The sequence below is a fragment of the Glycine soja genome, chromosome 20 (assembly GCF_004193775.1).
Source record: "Glycine soja cultivar W05 chromosome 20, ASM419377v2, whole genome shotgun sequence".
Lineage (NCBI taxonomy): Eukaryota > Viridiplantae > Streptophyta > Magnoliopsida > Fabales > Fabaceae > Glycine > Glycine soja.
This window is the reverse complement of record NC_041021.1, coordinates 19,558,738-19,582,170: the sequence shown is the minus strand read 5'-3', so window position 1 is coordinate 19,582,170 and position 23,433 is coordinate 19,558,738. Positions and strand designations below refer to the sequence as shown.

Here is a 23,433-nt window from a genome sequence, read left to right as displayed (position 1 = left end):
TCTTTCAAGAAGGAATGAATGATAGAAGTCTAAAAAAAGGAGGCTTGAGACTACATTAGAGTCAAATAGTAGATTAAGGAATTGTGTAATTTTGGTGTTGGGCCTTTGTTGGACTTTTTATTTTTTTTGTAATTTTGTGTTTAGCTTTTTAGGCATATGTGTCAAATGGGCCTTGGTGGACTTAAGGGCTATAGTATAGTAGGAAAAATGTTGACATTGTCATTTAGTTTTCACTCATTTTGAAATGAAGCTTTGTGAGAGGAAACTCTCTCTTGGTTCATAGAAACTACCTTGATTCTTATCTTTGAATTTCCTAATTCAAAGTGGTAAATCTTCATTTCAACTTATCAATCCATCTAAATTGTGGTGTTATTCTATCATTCCTCACCTCAATCCATCTTTTCCTTTTTGACTTCTATATTTTTCTTGAAAAAATTACCAAAAGAAATGTGAGATGTTGAATTTGTGATTCAAGTTGTGATTTATATCAAACTATGCAATGTTCGTTGACAAAATGACTCCTCCCTAATTTAATTTTCAAATCAATCAGTGCGTTATAGATGGATAATTAATTTGAATATTAAAGGGAACTAAATTTATGTGTAAAAATATTGGTATTAATTAATGATGCAATTAAGGGTAGCTTGATTACCTTGTTAATTGTGCAATTAGATGAAAATCAATGAGCGTGCTTCTTCGCTCATCTCTCTCTTATTATTAAAGTGAGAAGTTCAGAAGAGAAATTTTCTCATTTTTTTAATGCAAATTTCACTAAAAAAAATTGTGTAAATTAACTGCATAAATCACATAACATATTGATATTATTATTAGAACAATTTATATTGATGATTGCCTAATTGATAATATATTCATTGATTGACATGCATTTTTAATATCAATTGGGAAATAATCATTACTGCTTTAATAATAATGTCAATATGTTATGTAATTCAATTAGGCGGTTAATTTACACACCTTTTTAGCAAAAATTGCATCTAAAAAAACCGGAAAATTTTATTTGTAAAACTTCTTCGCTTTAATAATAAGAGAAGATTAAGCACAAAATCCTAATTAGTCCTTGAATCCAATATTGTTACCTCTATAAGTTTGCAATGAGTATTCTCCCCTCTTAAGGTCAATATTCTCACCTCTCTAGGTTAGTATATATTCTAGTTGAGAATACTGGGTTCAAAACCTATATAGGTAAGAACATTGGCTTGAAGAGGTCTTGAATCCAATTTGATCACATGTGGAGTATGCATTGAGTATTCTCTCATCTTAATATCACTATTCTCACCTCTCTAAGCCACTATTATAACTTGGTTGAGAATACTAGATTTAAAACCAATATAGGTTAGAATATTGGCGTACAAATGTGAAAATATTGACTTGAAGAGATGAAAATATTGAGTGTAGGCATGTAGAGGTGGCGACCGCAATCAAGAGGGACTAATTAGGTTCTTGTGAATTAATTTTTTTAGCAATAATTAGATGAAAGAGTCTGATTAAAAAAACAAGGCTTAATTAAGTTTTTCATATCTAGAATATAGACCGTTTTCAAATTACTACCTAACATTCACTTTTTTTTAACCAAGTACCTAAAAAAATTTCAATTTCATTTTACTATCTACCGTTAGTCGTCTTCTATTAAGTGATGACGTGACAGACAGAGTGTCACGTCATCACACCCAATCATTGACATGTCACTATCACATCATCACCTTCAATGACGTGACGATGACGTGTTAGTGATTGGGTGTGATGATGTGACACTGTCTGTCATCTCATCACTCAACGAAAAGGGATTAACGATGGATAGTAAGTTGAAACATAAAAAAAAATTCAAGTAGGTATTTGACAAAAAAAAGAATTTTTAGGTAGTAATATGAAAACGAACTATTTTTCAGGTATGAAAAATTTATTTAAACCATATATAATTAGTGTTTTGTAGTCTATGATCAACGTACACATGTTATGCCTTTCCTTATTATTCTATGGATCCAAAATATATATCTCACCATTTGATTTTGTTGGTTCTCTTTTAGCTTTGTCCAGCTATTAAATGTATTCATCTTAACTCTTCAATTTCAATTTTAATACTATCTTATTAATCTAGTTCAGTTGATTAAACATGATAAATTGATAGGTAAATTATTGTAAATTTCAAATAGTATTTTTTTTATTCCTACCAATAAAAAATATCTTATCAATTTAATGTATTTCTTATTTTGAATGAAGAATTATCTTAAAAAATAAATCGGATAAAGTTTCTTAAGTCTATATAAAAGTAAATTACATATATGTTCATCAAGTTATTTTAATTAATTTTTAGTTTTTTGACAAGTTTACAAATATTTGATCAAATAAAAAATTTTGAGAAACGATTTTTTCTTATTGACTAGATTTGCTTTCAAACATAACTTAAATTTACGATTACCATTTTTATTTTTATTTTCAATAAAATAATAAAATTTATCATTTTATTTGAAATTAAATTATTTATTTTGATAAAACTCCTCCTTATCATTTGTTAACTAAAAAATTAATTTTCAGATTGATTTAGTTAAGTTTTTCATACCTGAAAAATAGATCATTTTCATATTACTATCTAAAAACTCATTTTTTTTGTCAAATAACTATCTATAAAATTTTTGTTTCAACTTACTACCTATCATTAGTTTCCTTTCATTGAGTGATAACATGACAAACTGTGTGTGACACACCCAATTATCGACACGTCATTGAAGGTGATGACATGACAATAAGGTGTCTGTGATAGGACGTGATGACATGATACTTTGTTTGTCATGTCATCACTTAACGGAAGACGGCTAACGGTAGGTAATCAAATGAAATTGAAATTTTTTTCAGATAATTGATTGAAAAAAATAAATTTTAAGTGATAATCTAAAAACAACTTATATTTTAAGTATGAAAGACTTAATTAAACCAATAAACAAATACAAGTTCAAAGACTTATTTTTAAAAAAAATAGCTCTAAGATCAAAAAATAATTTAACGTAATTTTAAATATAATGCTTAAATAGGACTTATCCTAATAACTAGTACATATGTAATAAAAATATAAAATATTTAATATTTCAATTTTATAATATTTAATGAAAAATATCCATATAATTAAAAATTTGCAACTCTAAAATCATGCCTAGGATTATAATATCTATATTAATAACTTGTTTTACAAAGTTTGTTTTCCCATTGTAATAGTATCATATTTGATATACTCGTATAATCCCAACTTTGTGATTTATATGGTCGTTGATGCCACTCACCGAACTATTAATTGTTTGGATAAACTTAGGAATACTTATCATCAAAGAAGAAAATAATAAAGTTAAATGAATTTAGTTTCTTCAAAACATTAAAATTAATTTATGCATAAATTCAAATCAATTTCTGAAGAAATAAAATAAGAAAATTTCTAAATATTAGCTTATACGATTAATTTCAACTAATGAAAAAATCTTCATTCATTGTATTTTATTTTTTTTAATTTTTATTTCCTATAAGTAGTTATCGAGAAACTTATCACACTGCCAAACATCTAACTCAACTTACCAGTAGCCACAAGTTATGCAACAGTCGACAATTCCTTACAAAAAACATATTAATAATGCTTACAACAAGCCTAGTTTCAAACATATATTGAAGCTTTTTCCAATATCTCCTTGTACAAAAAGCAGATAAAATTGATGAAAATGATGATAACATTGCCATAAAAGTGGCTCATCCTAAATTGTTCAAAGGGAATGACTTAGCTATGACAGGGAACATAATTGGCATTACAAACACAATGGACTCTCAGGGATTTGTCCGAAAAGGGTGGCGCTCATTACCCTGACTGTCTGCTTTGGAAGGAACACTGTAAAGTAGATCGTGGATTTTGGAATAGATCAGCATCTGAGAAGGGTCACCACCACTACTGCTCTGCGAAGCGCGAGAACTCTCTTGCAATTTGATCTTCTCATAAAGATACTGCTTCTCGGCCTCGGCCTCGTTTAAACGTTGTTTCAAGTAGTTGCTAGTAAATTCTTCTTCTGATTTATCTTGCTTGGCAAGAGCAATCCTCTGAAGCCTCTCGGCCTCTCGTTTAGCCTCATTAGCCTTCAATTGGAACATATCAGCCTCTGCATTTTTCAGCCTCACAATTTTCTCCAGCTCTTCTATCTGCAGCTTCTTTTTCTGTCTCTCCATCTTGAGCTCTGTCACCTCCCTGGCCTTGTCAGCTAGTTCATGTTCACAAGCTTCAAGAGCCAAGCGAGCCTTCTTGAACATCCTCATCTTCTCATCAGCTACCATTTCCATCTTTCTTATAGCCTCCTGCACCACTTCAGCAATTCTATTGCATGCGTCCTGCGGAGCAATCAACGTTCCACTTTCTCCATTTTCCAGGCATTTTGCAGAGTCCACCTCAAGCTCTTCAATTAGGATAATGTATTGGTTAGAACAAGAGAAAAGTTAAACTTACAATCATGCATCAACCCCCCAAACAACAGCCTTTGCCTTAAAAAGCAAAAGTAAGAAACAAAGAGAAGTGTTAACAACACACACTTCACTATTGGTTAGAATTTATAGAAAATTACAAAATCAAAAGAGAGAATTATTAAATAACAAGAAGGACCTACAAAAATATGTGATTTCCAATAAATTTTAGTCAATCAAAGAGATTGTTCAATAAAGAGAACATATAAAGCTGTAGTCTAAAAGCACTGTTCACCATTGCTATCTCTATTTATGGTGCACGTTATTTTTGAATCAGCCTTAGCATAATTTAGACATAACTAAATTCAATTAATATAAAAGGAAACAAAAGGCAAAAGCATGATATTGCCTATATATATATGAGGAGGGATCAAGTTACTCAAAGATTTCCTTGAAATCCAATGGTTGCAATGAATAACTAATCTTAACCATTAGATTTCAAGAAAATAAATGATGAAGATGAGGAGTAATTCTTTTAAATTTACTGTTAGAGTAACTTGATCCCTTCTCTCTCTATATATATAAAGGCAGAAAAAACTAGATTTCTAGTACCTTGGAAAAACATCAATATTGCCCTGCAGACAGCTTTTGAATCCATTTTTTTACTTTTAAATTTTTCCTTAAGATCATCACACTTCCAAAATAGCTTCCTTCCTCGGGGGTCTTTACTCCCATGAAAGATCCTACTAACATAATCAAGTTCCCTCATTAAGGCTTCTCCATCCCATGACGGTGCACAGTGCTGGAAGACATCTTTAACCCAACCCAACAATTCTGAAGTCCTATTGCATGCTTGACACCTGAAAACCATTTCACTCAGTCCTGCTCCACTCTTTGAAGAAGGGCCCATGCAAATAAGTTGCTCACGAACGGCACAATCTGTGTGAGTCCAATGAGAACACAAATCACATCCAATCCAGCGGCAAGTATTCACCTCAAAGTCAAACTTGTTGCAGATCACGCACATGCAAAGATTGCAGAAACCATTAGTGTTGGTGCATATCTCACAGGTACAATCATCAGCTGGAAGCTGGTTTTGGCACGCTATGTTTCTGCATCTCTTATAGCCAAAGATCTCAATCAGGGAAGTCTGTGATAGACTGATGCTAGGATGCAAAAATCCCTGAATTCCAGTATTTATTGCAACAAGGATTTCAAGCTGCACTCGGTGTGCTCTGACCAGTGTCTTGGCAGTCAAATCAGTTCTACTCTGAACAAGCTTCTGCAAAATGAAAAAATCCTCTCTGTGCTGCGAACCATTCCCTCCCTCAAGGATACTTCGCAGTCCATTCTTTAGCTCTTCTAGATATTCCTCAGGTAGATGATGCATTTTTTCACATATCATACAAACACTTTCTCTAGCAACATCCTGAAGAGTAACTTTGTCTGAACTAGAAACACGATGAATCACTTTCTGCTCAAGGCAATTAACCTCCGCTTTTCCATTCTCCATCTTCTTTGCTGCAGCTGCATCAGCAGTAGGCCAAGTTTCCTGAGAACTTGCACTTTCAGCCGGAGATTCATGGAGATTGTTGGAGTTTGATCTAGGTTCATCAGGAGACAGGAGAGGGTCTGAGGAAACCAGAGACAGCGATGTTTGTAGTCCTCCAACTTGTGCTTGTGGACGCAGAGGTAGCATTTTTGGAGACGACCCTGGGTTAATGTTATAGAAGAAGATGATGTGCCTATTAAAAAGATTTACTTGGTTAGTCACTAGTGGGGGGATTATATGCACATTTATAAAACACAACACTTGATTGGGGAAATTATTAAGTAAATCCCTAAACTAGTCCTTAAAAATTCAAACAGCATAGGTAGGACATTGCAATGTCAAGGACTTGCAATTTGAAGAACTAATTTGGGGATTTACTCAATTATCATGGTTGTTATCATTCAATAGATGGAGGCCGACTGCAAATGTAAATTATCAATAATAACAACAATAAAAAATCCATAAACCTAACAATTCATCCATGTCAAAAGACAGCCTAAGATAAGAACAGCAACATATGAATTCGGAAGCCAATTGCTCACTTAATTAATTCCTTGATATGCAAATCAGTAAATTAGCTTACTTAATTAAGTAACTGTGGGATTTAATCTTTCCTCCAAAGCACACATAAAAACTATAAAGGATAAGAAAATTATAGAGTTTGACACTATTTTTATTTATTTATTTATTTAGAATCATACTCTGGACAGCTGAAATTAGCTTCCCTTTGGAACTAACGATGGTGAAATTAAAAGAAGAAAGGAAGTATGAAATTGGAGAACCCAAAGGGTAGATCGAATGATTGAACACAACACCGACCTGAATGAAGTACGGAGAGAGAACAGACGATGGGGCTTTGTGTTGAGCTGCGAAAGAGGAAAACCCAAAACGACAACAGGAACACGAAGCCGTGTTTTTCAACGCCCATGGGTGACCGGTTCAGCCGGTTCTCCACAGTTGTAAATTTGTAATTGTGATATCCCTTCCATTTCTACTTTTGTCTTCTTTTTTTTTTTTTTTTTTTACTATAGGACATGTTTATATATTTTGGTAATGAATAAACAAAGCATGCATAATTTTTTTTATCAATAAAAATTAAATACAATATCAGAAATTTACAAATACTCACACAATGAGTTAACTCCTCGTAAGCACACACAAATATAATTATTTTAAAAATTTTATCCCAAATCCCCAAATATTTGATGAAAAATTAATTTTGAATTTTTTCTACTAAAATATCAATGTCTAAATAATTTAAGTACTTAAATAAATTATTTTTTATGCTATAAAATTATTTTAGATAATAATATTGAGCATTCTAATTTTTTATTGATTAAATAAATATAGTAATAAGAAAATTTAAAAAAGGAGAAAAGAAAAAAAAATAAAGAAAGAAAAAAGTGGGTAAAAAACTTTCCAAAATGCTGACGTGTGTAAAGTTGGGAAAAAAAGTAATGTATAAATCAATTAAGATTAAAATAAATAAAATTGAAAATGTTACTAAATAAATAATATAATAAGAGAAATGTTATTTGTTTAACAGAAAAAAGAGTAGAAATAATAATCTAAACTCTAAAATAATAGAAAACTAAATTTATAAAAAAATATAATTTTTGTACTATACTAATAAAAAGTAATAAAATATTTTCATACAATATCACTTAAACTATTACAAAAATAGAGATATTTATTTCAAAAAATGGTCCAAAGAAAAAATCTCTATTTGACCAGAATAATCATATGAGTCTTCCAATATCAATAAGTTGATTGTTTAACTCTTTTTTATCTTCCAAAAGGAAACAAATCTCTGAAAGCTGTTTCCGTGCATGCCACTTATATATTAAGTCAGGTTAGTAGGATTCTGTCCAACAATGAACAAATGATTATTTTTTTCCAATTGATAAAAAAAGCTATCAAATTAGTGAACAAACGATTTATCCTTTATTTTTTAATTGAAATAAGAAGATAATTTTTTAAAATTTTGATAATATGATTTCATCATTGTGAATATCCAATTTTATTCGAGTGTATTTATTTATTTTTTTCTTTTTTCTTTTTAAAATATATTTAAATATTTTTTAAAGAAAAAAAAGTAAATATTTGGCTCTTAAGAGAAGATTTAATCATTAGAAAATATTTCAGTTATATGGAGTAACAATTACTTAACTGAGAAAAACAAAACGATTACTAAAAATAATGATTATGAAGCCATAGGTTTAAAAACAAGATAATTAGTTCGTTACGCGGAGATCAAACAATTCTTAAATTATAAAAAAGACCCACTAGCACTCAAATGATGAAAAAAAAAAGTTCTGGAAAGAGAAAAATTGTTTCTCTCATTCTGTCGTTCATTCTCAATAGCCTACCAATTACAAGCCAAGTCTTTCTTTCTTCGTTTCGTGTAATGACAACAGGTCTTTCATCATCAAGGTTTTTTTTTTTTCATGTTGCGTGTTGCATTTTTTACTTATTTCGTGAGTTGATACAAGCCTTGGTAGTTGGTACTATTCTTATTGTATATGAATTTTGAGTCGGTTAAAAATAATAAAAGAATAGATTAAAACCCTTGGTAGTTGGTACTATATCTTTCGTTGTGGGTGTAGAATCTGTATTGGTTTTAACCTTTCATTTGATTCTAAAAAAGGGATAAGAATGTATGTTTTAATCTGTCTGTGCCTTTGAGTGTGAAATGCAAATGCGTGCTGTTGTACATAGGATAAGAATTGAATATTTGAAAATTTAGTTTAGGTTTTGAGTTTCTTTTTCTTTTTTTCTTAATCAAAATGGAAATGAAATGATTCTAGTTTTGGTGGTGAATGTGCGTTACATCAATTGCATTAATTAATTTCACCATTTTTTGTTTTTTTTGTCAAAATAATATAATTCATAGTAAGGAAAATGAATTCTGACTTTTTTATTTGTATTTATTTGCAATTATTAAAAAATAATTATTTTAACTCATGTAATGGTTTGTGACATTAATTAAGTAGCACTTCTATCTTTTAATTTTGCTTAAATAATAAAAGTTTATGAAATAGTCATTTGTTATTTAAAACTTTTATTCATAAAGTTGTTTTCTTTTTATAATTATTTGGATATGCAATCATCAATAGCGTTAACAAATAACAATTTTATCTTTAATGTTATTTGATTATGAGAGTTTAATGACTACTCATTTATTAGCTTAAAGTCTCATGCATGGATAATTTCCATTAAATAAAAAATAAAAATATAACCATCATCAAAAATAAAATAAAAACTATTTTCTTTTTGGGAAAAATAAATGTTTATAAAATTATATAATTTTGTGTAATTAGTTATAAGTATTGCTTTTAACGGGGATGATAAGGTGCTAATACATTCTTTACATGTAATTGACTTTCAAACCTATCATTGGTCTCAAAGATCATTTTGAGAGATGGCGATTCCATTGAGGATTTTGAGAGTCAAGCCTGATATAATTAATAGCGCAAAATTATATTTTCCTTTACAAATATTTGTTTTACCCCTTTTGTCTTTTTCTTGTTTGTTTTGTTGTAAATATTCTCTTGTTTTTCATGTAAATATAGTTTGCTTTGTGGCTTGTTGTTAAACTCCATTGAACATGTTGTTGTCTTGAAATTTTTGTGCTTGCTTCCCTGTTATAGATCTATGGGTTGAGCTGTTTTCCTTGAGTTTTGAATGCCAAAAATTAGTTTTTTTAGTGTTTAAACATAGGATAAGCCTTAAATTTCACTTAAATTGAAGTTTTCTAGCAAAATTTATGAATAAAACAAGTTTTAGAACATATTATCAGATAAAATTTGTCTCGAAAATAACCTGGCAGTGAGAAACCGATTCCTGGAGCACCCAGAAACACTAAGAATAAGTTGGAGCAGAACTTTGTAAAATTGAGCGACAAAGTGATTTGAGACAATAGACAGCTTAACATTGGAAACCATGCATCTAGATAAAGTTACCTTAGAATTATTTATTTTTGTAACTGTTGATTTAATTGTTATATATGATTGTTGAGATAAACTGCAAACTCTGATGACTGATGCATGCTTTGAAATTGTAATGATTTTTTTGCTGATACATTTTCAGAAAGCTTGTATATTATTATTGTTGAATGATAAGACCGATAGAGTGTGAACTCTAGCAATTATATATGTTTCATGCAAATTTATATTTTGATATATATCTGTATATTGTCATTTTATCGGTAGGCGTTGTGGATTGGGTCTAGGGGAGTCTGACCCTCGGCAAATTACTTGTTATAAATTTTGGGATGTTGTAAATATAATTGTCATGTTGTCGAATTTTCGGTTGAATTGGGTGACAGTGATTTCTATCACTTGAGGGGCCTAGAATGGTTCCCTAAGAGTAATACATAGGCTCGAGCCTCGTCTCTCTATGTGTGTATGAATGTTTGTTTTGTGTGATGTACGCATAATGAGGGTTATGCACATAATATGATACATATCTATTATTTGAATAGTTTTTGAAACAAAATTTTGGAAAAAGACTTTAAGGTGTTACAATGGTGGTGTTAGAGCAGTTCGTCCTATCAAGACTGGGGTATGAACTTGTTTGTTGTTTGTGTTGTGTACTCTTATTCTTATGAAAACTAAAAAGGACCCAATGCAACTTAGGTACTTAAATCTACCTTTTTAAATATGTTTTGTAGGTGTGCCTAGCAACGGATAAACAATATTTGTATGTTGATAGTGGCTGCTCAGGGCATATAATTGGAGACAAGTCAAAGTTTGTCTCTAAAGGCTAAAGTAGTAGGATTGTAACCTATAGTGATAACAAGAAAGGGAGAATTCTTGGTGTAGGTAATATTTGGTAATTCCTTAACTATTTCCATAGAGAATTTCTTATATGTGGAAGGGTTGAAACATAACTTGTTGAGCATAAGCTAACTATGTGATAAGGGTCTTAAAATCATTTTTAACTGAGAGTGGTGCACAATAACTAAATCGATTTCAAATAGCATTAAGTTTGTTGGTAGTCGTATTGGCAATACCTATATGCTTAATGTAGAAAGTGTATCTCACTCAAACATATCTTGTTTAATAAGTAATGATGATCTCTCTTGGCTTTGGCATAGGAGAATAGCTCATATCCACATGAATCATCTAAATAAGCTAGTCTCTAAGGAGTTAGTTAGAGGACTCCTAAAGCTCAAATTTGAGAAGGATGGATTATGTAAGGCATGTCCAAAGGGAAATCGAACTAGAGCATCTTTCAAATCTAAAAATGTTGTTTCTACCTCTAGAGTGCTCAAACTTTTACATTTAGATCTTTTTGGTCCTTCTAGAACCATGAGCATTGGAGGGAATTACTATGCTTTGGTTACTGTAGATGATTACTCTAGATATACCTGGACTTTATTCTTATCTTCTAAAAGTATCGCTTCTAAAGCTTTTCAAAAACTTGCCAAGCTTATTCAAAAGGCAAAATTGCACTTTTGGTCCCCCAATTTATCTCCAATTTCGGATTTGGTCCCCCTATAATTTAATTCACAAATTTGGTCCCCCAATTTTATAAATCCCTGCAAAATTGGTCCAGGAAGCTCGATTTGGATGTTGATTGTTAACCTCAGACGTTGACTGTCACGTGTCAATGCCATGTGTCAATGTCTGAGTGGTTTCCTGTAAAGGCTTCATTTTTTGTAGGTAAAGTTGTACTTTTGGTCCCTCAGTTTTACTCCAATTTCGATTTTGGTCCCCTTATAATTTAATTCGCACATTTGGTCCCTCAGTTTTATAAATTCCTTTATAAATTCAGCCAAATTTTATTACTCGAGAAGTTGTATTTCAAATTTCAAACAAAAATATCATTGTCATACATAGGCCACTTAAGCAATCGTATACACATAATACCGCATGGGGGAGCAAAAAAAGAAAAAAAAATAGGGGGTTATTACAAAACATCTTAAAGTAAGAGATCTGAAAATTTCTGACCCAGGTTGGGATTCATGCGCCACTTTCCCAAGTTGAACAACCCCGGAAGTGGGAGAGAGACAAAGAGTGATTTTTCTCTGGGTTCCAAGTGAGTGAAAAACTTGCGATGAAAAAGAAGTGCGAGATTTATCAAGACCTACCATGTCTCTAGCACCAGTAGCTAAACCATTCAAAAGACCAATTTTGCAGGAACAATTTATAAATGGATTTATAAAACTGGGGGACTAAATGTGTGAATTAAACTATAGGGGGATCAAAATCGAAATTGGAGTAAAACTGGGGGACCAAAAGTGCAATTTTACCTACAAAAAATGAAGCTTTTACAGGGAACCACTCAGACGCTGACACGTGTCATTGACATGTAGTAGTCAACGTCTGAGGTTAACGGTCAACGTCCAAATCGGGCTTTCAGGACTAATTTTGCAGGGATTTATAAAACTGGGGACCAAATTTGTGAATTAAATTATAGGAGGACCAAATCCGTAAATGGAGATAAAGTGGGGGACCAATTTTGCAATTTTGCCTATTCAAAATGAAAAGGATTTCAAAATTAAAAGTTTGAGAAATGACCATGGACAAGAATTTCAAATTGAGGACTTTGAGTTGTTTTGTGACAAAAAATGACATTAATCATAACTTTTCTGCTCCAAGAACAACACAACAAAATAGTGTTGTGGAGAGGAAAAATAGGTCCCTTGAGGAACTAGCAAGGACCATGCTTAACGAGAATAATCTGCCTAAATACTTTTGGGTTGATGCTGTTAGCACAACTTGCTATGTACTCAATAGTGTGATGATTAGACCCATTTTTAAATTAGCCCCTTATGAAATATACAAGGGTAGAAAACTAAATGTGTCACATCTCAAAGTTTTTTGTAGTAAGTGTTTTGTTTTGAATAATGGTAAGGAGTTACTTAGGAAAGTTGATTCAAAGGCGGATGAAGGTCTATTTTTGGGTTATTTTACAAATAGAAAAGCATATGAAGTCTTTAAGAAATGTACACTAAGAATAGAAGAGTCTATGCATGCAGTTTTTTTTTATGAAACTATGTCCCAAAGATTGGGAAAAGTACTTCTTTATGATGATAATGATGATGTAGGAAGTCTAAGGAATCTTCTCCTACAAGAGAAAAGGTAGTGAACAATAACCCTCTTGAAGGACACTCATTATAACACAACAATCTTCCTAAGGAGTGGTGTGGAAGCAATGCCTTCCAAGATTATTTTGATGATGCCAAAGAATCAAGAGTCAAGCAAGTTTCAAGAATCAAGATCAAGATTCAAGATTCAAGTAAAGAATCAAGACTCAAGATTCAAGAATCGAGAGAAGACTTAATCAAGATAAGTATTAAAAGAGTTTTTCAAAAACTATTGAACAACTCAATTTTGTTCAAAAGAATTTTTCAAAAGAAAATTTTACCAAAGAGTTTTACTCTCTGGTAATCGATTACCAGAAGACAGTAATCGATTACTAGTAGCCAACATTGTTTTCAAACTGATTTACAAAGTTGTAATCGATTACCAATGTTTTAAAACGTTAGATTTCAAATTTCGAAGAGTCACAACTTGTGATAAAACATTTTCAAATCATTTCAAACTTGTGTAATCGATTACACAATACTTGTAATCGATTACCAGTGTTTCTAAATGATTTGATTTTCAAATTTAAACATGAAGAGTCACATCTGTTGATGTATAATCGATTACCAGTGACTTACTTTAAAAAATAAATTACCAAAAGTCATAATTCTTAAAGTGACTAGTTTTCTGAAGATTTTTTAAGAGTCACAACTTTTAAGTGACTAGTTTTCAAAAAGAGTCACAACTTTTAAATGACTAATTTTCACAAAAGTCACAACTCTTGAAGTGACTAGTTTTGAAGAAATTGTCAAGAGTCACAACTTTTAACTTGAGTCATCAAATGACTATAAATATGTGACCATGGCATGAATTTCAAAGAATGCATAACAGAATTCTTTCATTCATTTCTCTTCATCTTTCAAAAAGTTTTTGTTCAATACTTTCTCTTTCAAGAAAAGTTCATTGACAAAAAACTTGTGTTATTCTTCTTCTTCTTCCCTTCTCTCTCTTGACAAAAGATTTCAAAGGACTAACTGTCTGAGATATCTTTTGTTTCTTATGAAAGATTTCAAAGGACTAACTGTCTAAGATATATTTTTCCCTTTTCCTTTATACAAAAGATTTCAAAGGACTAACCGCCTGAGATATCTTTTGTATCCCCCTTACAGAGAATGCAAAGGACTAACCGCCTAAGAATTCTTTGTCTTAACACATTGGAGGGTACATCCTTTGTGGTACAAGTAGAGGGTACATCTACTTGGGTTGTTTTACTGAGAACAAGAGAGGGTACATCTCTTGTGGATCAGTTCAAGTGGAGGGTACATCCACTTGGTTGTTCAAAGAGAACAAGGGAGGGTACATCCCTTGTGGATCTTTGCTTGTAAAGGATTTTACAAGGTTATTGAAAATCTTAAGAACCGGTGGTTGCTTGGGGACTGGACGTAGGCACAGATTGTGACCGAACTAGTATAAATCTTGTATTTGTCTTCTTCTTCCCTACACTCTTTATCTTTTCGTTGTGCACTTTTTATTTTCGCTTTACTATTGTCTAAGTTATTGTTTTTGTTTTTTACTTTCTCATAACTTAGTAGTAAAGCCTAATTGAATCTAGTAACTTTAAGAAGGATAAATTTTTAATTAGTCAAGACACATTAATAATTAATTCAACCCCCCCTTCTTAATTATTCTGAGGCCACTTGATCCAACAAGTGGAAAACACCTAAGGACCTTTCTATTGACAACATCATAGGTGATACTGCAAATGGTGTTTCTAGTCGACACTCACTAAATCTATTTTGTGAATTTTATGCATTTGTGTCTATGGTAAAACCTTCAACTATTGAAAAGGCGGTTGTCAATGAACATTGGGTTATGGCTATGCATGATGAACTTAATCAATTTAAGAGAAATGAAGTTTGGGAACTAGTACCTAGGCCTAGTAAGACAAACATTATAGGTACAAAATGGGTTTTCAAAAATAAGCTAGGTGAACATGGCTTGATAACTGGGAAGAAAGTAAGGCTAGTATCAAAGTTTTTCTCTGATACTCTGATCTTAATCTACTTATCTTATCAAGTTAAGTATCAAAGTTTATATTGTTTTTCATCATAAAAAAACAGAGATTATTGAGTCTAGTTGCATCCAAGTCACATTGGACTGTACCAAACAATTATATCCCTAAGGTTTTGATCTTAACAAAGTATAGATTTTATGTACTAATCTTTCATGCTTAAGTCATCAATTATTTTATCTCTATGAGGTACAAGCAGAAAAGCATGAACAAAAGGGTTTTGGACGATAGGCAAAGTACTAGTCATTGGATGATAATGCTTCTATGTCCAACCTTGAGAAGACAAGTGCTTTTGCACTTGGCTTGAAATGCAAAAAGCAATAGAATAGTTACTCAATCCTCAAGAACTAAAAACAATCACAAGAAAGTAACGTTCACAAAATCAGTAAGAAACTCGTGCTTTAGCACACAAAAGGAAAGATTTAAAATGTCTCGTCTTTAGCACACACTGAAAAGTCAGCTCTGAGCACTAGGCGACACTGAAAAAATGTACATCTCTGAAGATATCTTTGCATAGTAGCGACCTCGTGTCAAGCGCCAAAGCTATTAGACAACGACTAGTTGGGATCTCTCAATTGATCAAAGCTTCGAAATCTATATAAAGCCTAAAGATGCTCGTGTTAAGGTTGTCGAAAAATAAGAAAATATTTTGAAACAAAATGAAAAAGTATTGTAACGTTGTCAGTCCATTGGACGAAGGAAACTTGAGCGAATTGAGTAAATCTTAGTATTGCTAAGTTATCGAGTTTCATTGTATTCAAGCTTATTGTGTAAACACTCATTGAGTGATTAGAATAATTTTTCTATCAAACATATGTTATTTGTGAAAGCCATGAGTGGCTTAGTGACAAAAAATACTTCTTAATCCCAAGGGAAGATTAAGTGTAATGTCAAGAGTGGCCTAGACTCATTGTAGCCAAAAAGCTTTTGTATAGAACACTTCAATAGAAAACCACTTCTCTTTGGGCAGAGCAGGTCTGTCACAACAGAGCACGTCTTTTGATGTTGTTTGACACTTTTAAAACTTGAGCTTCATTTATTCTTCATGGGATTCGATAAATCCTAGGAGAATGATTTTGCAAAACGAATCTTAGACAAAAAAATAATAAATGAAGTCTTAAATGTCATTTCTTGAATGATGTATCAGATCGTGATTTTAGTTAACTATTTGTATTTATTTGCATCTAATTAAAATAATTAAAAGTCTTTCAACTTAATAATGGATGACTTGTGTTCACAATAAGAAGAGTAAATTACATTCACGCTCATGTTTTATGATATTACTTTTACTCCCTTGTAACTAGGGGTGTCAAAACGGGACAGTCCGACTCACACAGGTTGGCTCACCATGAGTTGAGACTTAAACGGGTTGAGCTAGCTCAACTAACTTTTAAATGAGCCACGAAAATACCAACCTGGCCCAATCCACCACAAGTTGGTGAGTTAGGTGGATTCTCAGGTTAAGTTGGGTGGCTCACCAAATTTTGTATAATAAAAAAATATGAAAAAATGACATTTAAATAAATTAAAAATATTTTTGTTATTTTTAAAATATATTTTTTTTAACCAAAGACATTCCAATGATTTAAATACAAATGCAAATAACAAACAAATGTCTTAAATAACCATTCAAATACCTGATATAACCAAGAAAATAACCAGTCCAATGTCTCAATTCTCAAATACATAAAATATCAATCATAAGTCTTAAAACACCAAAGTCTTAAATCCAAACATCAATCATAGTTCAACAACATTATACTCTTAGAATTAAAAATACCAAATTGTCAAAGACAACATACATAATTGAAATTACTAAACAATGACTTAAGTGGATTAAGTGGACCAATTTGATTCAACCTAGCTCAGACCCACTTAGCATATGGGTTAAGTGAGTTGGTTTCATTTTTTCTTAGTAAATGAAATTTTTATTTTTTTCGGCACAAACGTGTAGTGAGTCGAGTTAACTCATTAGATTTGAGTTTACTTTAACACTCATACTTGTAACATCATCAACCACCACACCATTAGTCGATGATCATCAAAACCAATTTATAAAAAACATAAGAGTATGAGTGTAATTTATTATATACTATTTTTTTGACTCATCCAATACACGAGTTTATTTATATTATACTAGTATATTCTAAAATATATAGAAGTATAAATGTGTATGCAAATAAACTTTTAAAATTTTTAGTGATATTTTAGACTCATACAATACACGCTCTTTATCATTTAGACTCATACAAGTGTGGAAGTTGTCTACAAAAGAAATTAGTGATATTTAAAAGTTAATATTAATATTACAGAAAGGAAAATTATTTTTATTTATATATTTACAAAAATACTACATATATAACATTAAAATTTACATTTTTTTTTTCATAATCTCGTTAAACCATTTTTATTACTTCAAAATATATTTTATGAACGATAATAAAATTTGTGTTTTAATACTAATTAATTAATTAATTAATTATAGATCTTATGATTTTTTGGGTAACTTAGGTCTCATCATTTCAATATTGATAAATATTAATTCATATTTATGTAATAAAATTTCAAATTTTCGTATCTTTTAAATTCATTTATATATACTATTTTTAATTTATGTTTCAACTTTTAACAACTAAATTTTAAAATAACTTTATGAAATCTTGAATAATTTAAGTCTGAAATTGAAAGAAATTCATAAACCAATTAAAAAAAATATTTTAACAACTGTTTTTGACTCGCTTTTAAATATTGTTCAGCAGTTTCCTGACTTCAAGTGGATGGATACGTCAAAGAAAGGATAGACAATAGAGTCATCGAATTTTTCTACAAGGCACCAAGGAAAAACATGTAACATAGCAAATGAGCATTAACAAACTCAAGTACGTATACAAAAGGGTGATGAAAACAAGAAAAACAAAATTGTACATTAATAATGCAAAAAATTACAAAATCATCGAATCACAACTTATAAAAAATAATTAATTTACTAAATTTTAAAATAATTTAAACAGTAATTTATTATTAAATAAAAATATAAAACTATTTTACCGTATTAATACTTATATATTAAACTCTAAAAACTAATAGATTAAGTTAGATTCATTTATGCCTGTCTCAGTCGAACAAAGGCATGGTAGGCCACATACAAGCCAATTTCCCAATAACCCTTAAACATCTGTAGCTGCCTCAAGAAGGGAATCAGTTTTCTCATTTTCAGATTCGAGAACACTCCTCTCAGCAACTTGGCTGTTGATGTAGTGAAGGCGACAAACCGGCATATACACATCAGCTCCACCAATTAGTTCAGTCTCTCTCTGCTCTGTCTTCCTCAAGGTGAAAAAAGCACGTTTGCCACACAGTTCACAACGTGCTGTTAGTTTGGTCACTGATTCAGCAAGTGGAATTATGTGAAGGACTGAGCCAAAGCTTCTCCTGTACAAAGGGGTAAGCTGGAGAAATAAGCATTCGAGGAAAAACCAAATACTAAACCAAGGTAGTTTGAGCTTTTGTACCTACTAACATTTGTTAATATTTTTATCTATTTCATCAATTCGGTATCCTTATTTTTTAATTTACTGTTTAAGTTTTTCTATATTTTAAGATATATTATGTTAATTTTTGGAGTTAATTTTAACCATTGAGTAACCATTAATGATTAAATCTTAAACATTGATTAGACTAAAAAATTGATTAATATTTTCTTAAAAAATAAGAATTTAAAAAAATACTTGAAAAAAAAATTAAAATAATGATCGTTAAAGTAAAAAATATATTCTTTTATCACTATACTTAATGTTTATTTAAATATTTAATGTAAAATATAATATTAATATAAGTTTTATAAAAAAGAATTTAAAATTTAAATTTTATTCTTTTTTAGTTTATTATATTTTTATAATATTATATATTATTTTAAAAAATATAATATACAAGATTAAATTTTATTTTCACATAAATTAAAATATATATATATATATATAAATTTTATTTTTATTTTATATATTATATTTATTTTTTAAAATAATACTTGTAATTTAATAACAATATTTTCTATATAAAAAATATAAAAATATATAAAAAAATATGAAATTATAATTTATATAAAAAAATATACATTAAAGATAAATTTATAGTATATATTTTCTATATAAAATAAGTTTTGAATAGTTTGATAAAAGTATATAAGATTGTAAAAATATAATATATAAAATAAAAATAAAACTTATATAATATATATATATATATATATTCTAATTTATACAGAAATAAAATTTAATCTTTATATATTATATTTTAAAAAATAATATATAAGATTACAAAAATAAAATAAATTAAAAAAAATAAAATTTGAATTTAAATTATTTACCTATAAAACTTATATTAATACTATATTTTGTATTAAAAGTAATCATATAAATGTAATGATAAAGAAATTTATTATTCATTTTAAATATCATGTTTCTAGTCGATCAATCAAAATAATAAATTTTAAAATATAAGAAGATTCAAATAATGAATTAAAAAAATAAAAGATTAATTTAATGAAATTGACAAAATAAAAAAAAAACAAATTTTATAATTAAGCCATTTTTATTTTAAGTCTCAATAATACAATATAGCACTACCTTAAGTAATCACCATCCAGGCCTGCAACAATTACGGTTTTGCCATCTTCATCAGCAGCCTTGCAGCAAAACTCGTATAGATCTACAAAAAACTGAGCCTCGTCTATGCCAATCACATCCAACTGCATCCAAAGCAGTGAAACACATACATAAACTACCTAGTCAAAGTACTAAATATTTTGAGAAGTGAACTGTAATCACAATTGCAGCCCTAATATCAAGACAACAATTTCGGAGTTATAACTTATAAGGTTGGCATTAAAAAGAGAAAGAAGAAAAAAAAATCACAAATTTGATTTTTTACGAACAAAAAAATTTAATAATTAATGACTAAAATTCGTCTATAAAAAAATACAATTACAACGATTTGCAGCCAATTCAACTATATTTATCTGAAATTTTAAACCATACTACGAAGTGCAACAAAATTACAATTACAACCACACACAAAAGTTAAAACATTAACTATAACTACTGAATTTTGATCCTGTCTTACCATCAAATAGAATGTTGTGGTGTTAACAAAGACCCAAAGGAATGGGTTTGCAGCCAATTTATGACTGTGAGGGTTGTTTGATTCCCTTCTCAATTTTGTTTTGCTATAATTTTATTTTAAAACTCAGCAATCGATTTCTCATCTAAAATTCATTGCATAGTACTCAACAATCAATTTCTCATTTCTAAAATTCATTTAAAAAAATGTTGTCGTGCTCTTTCTCTGCTTTTTCAAGTGCTTTATTAAGTGTTCAAAGAACAGACCTATAAGAGTAAAAATATATTAAAGTTTAGGAAACAAAAATTTACTTTCAAAAACAATAAACAATCAATGACCTGTTTGATTCTCATTTCACCTTTTTTTGTTTTAAAAACTATTTTCTAAAATAATTTTATACTAATCAACATCAATTTCTTATTTAAAATAAATTAATTTTTTATTTGAAAAACATATTTTTAAAAAAACCAAGAACCAGATCTGTTCAAGGGCCAAACACAACATACTCAAGGACAAACAACTTTTAGTAAACCAAAAACTGTTTTTAAAACCAGTAAACAAAACAGTGCTACTCTCGGTCCATTTCCTCTTCAAAATGTCAAATAATCAAAAGGTTTAATTATGTTTTTTATTTCTAATTTTTTAATTTTTATGAATTTTATCTCTAACTTTTAAATTGAACACATTTTACCAACTTTTAAGGAATTTAGGAATTTTATCCTCTATTATATATCAAAACACAAAAATTGAAGATAGAATTTATTAAAAAAATTAAGGATAAAATTTGTCCAAAAATAAAACTAAAAAGACAAATTTGTCAGAAAATAACAATTTAAGATAAAAAGTACATATTTTTTCAAAAAATAATAACTTAAGACAAAAAGTAGAATTATGTTAGTAATAAATTGATAAAAAGTAAAATTCACAAAATTCTTAAAAATTAAAATAAAATGCATCAAATTAAAATATTAGGATAAAATTTATCAGAATTTAAAAAGTTAAGAATAAAAAATATAATTAAGTTTTAAAAAAAAAAAAACAAAGAACATCAAAAGTACCTTTTGATAAGCATCCTCTCCGTATTTTTCTCTGAACGACAACAGATCCGGTAACGCCCAACAAGGAAATTTAATCCCATCGTGCGTCACAACCGAGTCAATTGCATATCTTGTATCCTTGCTCGATTTTAACAACGCCACATTACTTGGCAACAACAAAACACAAATAATAATAATAATAATAATAATAATAATAATAATAATAATAATAATAATAATAATAATAATATGGCAAGAACAAAACAAAATTTCAGAATCAAAGAAAGAAAGAAAAATGTGGGAATTGAAAAGATTACTTGGCAGCGTTGAGTTCGGATTTGATGCGACGAAGAAGGGCAGTTGTCTTGCCAGCGAACATGGGACCGATGATGACATGAACCTCACTAAACGAGTGGGAAAGGTCTTTGGCAGTGTCCAGTGAGAGGGACGAAGGAGAAGAAGAAGCCATAGTTTGGTATGAGAAAAAGGGAAGGCATTCATTCAATATTTATAGAGGGATTTTGAGATTAGGAGCGTAGCTTTGATTTGATTTGGTTTAGAGGGACATTTAAATTGTGGAGGGAAAATTGAGACTTTTAGACACATGGGATACGATTCGAATTCTAAATTGGTGGGAAACGGATATATGAAAAAATATATTTGTACGCTTTACACATATAGTTTAACATTGTGTTTAGATGAAGGATTTAAATTTTTTTTTAGGAAATTTAAATATACAATATTTTAATTGTCTTAATTTAAATTTTTTTCATTTTGTAAATATTTTGTTTGGATGAAGTAATTTAGTTTCTTATATTTTAATTTTCTTGTTTGAATAAAATAATTCAATTTCAATGAAATTTAAATTTTCATTTCTAAATATTTATTTTTTTTTTAAAAAAAAGTGTTGATAGCATCCCCGGCTAGAACCCCTTCTAAACCAAAATCAACTGTGCTTGTTGCTTCTCCCACTTCATCTTCTCCATCTTCATCCCCAATGTTGCAACCGCAACCCCTCTCGTTCCATCTCCCATGGTAGCATCTCCTCCGTTTAAAGCTGCTGCTCCAGCTCCAGCAATCACTCCTCCGGTGGCAACACCTCCTGCGGCCACTCCTCCTACGGCTACACCTCCTGCTGTGACACCTGTGAGCTTGCCGCCAGTGCCAGATCCAATGAGTTCTCCACCATCGCCTGTTCCGGTGAGCTCTCCCCCTGCACTGGCACCGACAACTCCGACACCCGTGGTAGCACCCAGCGCTGAGGTCCCCACTCCCAAGTTGAAGAAGAAGACGAAGAAGAATAAGAAGCACACTGCACTAGCATCGTCGTCGGCATTGCTTGACCCTCCCACTCCTCCGATATGAGCTCCGGGTCAAGCAAAAATGCTTCGTCTCCTAAAACAAAGGTGTGATAGAGAAAACGAAGGGGCCTATGGTACAATGTGAGATTAGGAAAATTCAAATTCTTACTATGGTGGAATTTCAATTCCTATCATTTTAATCTATTAAGATTCTTTTAAAAAATGATGTCATTTTAAATTTTTTGAATTCCTATATCCAAACAAGTAAATTATGATAGGAGTATTTTAAATTCACTAAAAAAATGAATTACCTTATTTAAATATCTCATCCAAACACGGGGTAAATGTTTTGTTGTTATGGTCATCATTTTTTTTTTGCTGAATATTGTTCGGTCATCATTAATATATATCAATAACTTAATTAAATATATATTAAGATCTGTTAACACATGATGTAAGTATAAAATACTTATACCAAATCTACACTATAAATATATGTTAATTCTATCATTTATAATATCTTAATAAATATGATAATTTTAACATATTTTATCACTATCAATTACCTAATTATAATTAATCAATTAGATTATTTGATTGATTTTTTAATGGTTTATAAAAATTATTAACAAAATAATATTTTCTACAAATACTACCCATAATAAAGACTATATTTTTTCTACTTATGATATACATTTTTCACAGTTAATATAGGTTAAAAAGAAAATACTACATAATATTTTTACAATAAAATATATAAAATAAATAATACATGATAATAAAATTTATAAATAAATTTAAATCATAATTAATTATACATTTATTTTTTCTATTTTCTAGTAAGTGTATTTTTTTTAAACGATTCAGAAATAAACTA

The 23,433-nt window shown here is 29.9% G+C and overlaps 3 protein-coding genes across 4 annotated transcripts; 1 reads left to right on the top strand and 2 right to left on the bottom strand.

Moving 5' to 3' along the window:
- Positions 1–3,592: 3,592 nt before the first annotated feature.
- On the bottom strand, positions 3,593–6,933 carry LOC114402877 (OBERON-like protein). 2 transcript variants are annotated; one of them, XM_028365559.1, is made up of 3 exons: positions 6,815–6,933; positions 5,056–6,188; positions 3,593–4,439 (listed from the first exon to the last, which is right to left on the bottom strand). In XM_028365559.1, exons 2-3 carry the CDS (start codon positions 6,140–6,142, stop codon positions 3,823–3,825), a joined length of 1,704 nt encoding a protein of 567 aa, XP_028221360.1. In that variant the 5' UTR covers positions 6,143–6,188; positions 6,815–6,933; the 3' UTR covers positions 3,593–3,822. The 2 variants fall into 2 exon arrangements, with proteins under 2 accessions (XP_028221360.1, XP_028221361.1); XM_028365560.1 differs by having other exon boundaries at positions 6,697–6,816.
- Positions 6,934–18,099: 11,166 nt separating this feature from the next.
- LOC114402592 (thymidine kinase a-like) lies at positions 18,100–21,748 on the bottom strand. The gene is made up of 4 exons (XM_028365233.1): positions 21,573–21,748; positions 21,277–21,421; positions 19,726–19,847; positions 18,100–18,532 (listed from the first exon to the last, which is right to left on the bottom strand). Exons 1-4 carry the CDS (start codon positions 21,722–21,724, stop codon positions 18,268–18,270), a joined length of 684 nt encoding a protein of 227 aa, XP_028221034.1. The 5' UTR covers positions 21,725–21,748; the 3' UTR covers positions 18,100–18,267.
- Positions 21,749–22,287: 539 nt separating this feature from the next.
- LOC114401899 (classical arabinogalactan protein 9-like) lies at positions 22,288–22,620 on the top strand. Its single transcript, XM_028364477.1, has one exon. It carries the CDS (start codon positions 22,288–22,290, stop codon positions 22,618–22,620), a length of 333 nt encoding a protein of 110 aa, XP_028220278.1.
- Positions 22,621–23,433: the final 813 nt, after the last annotated feature.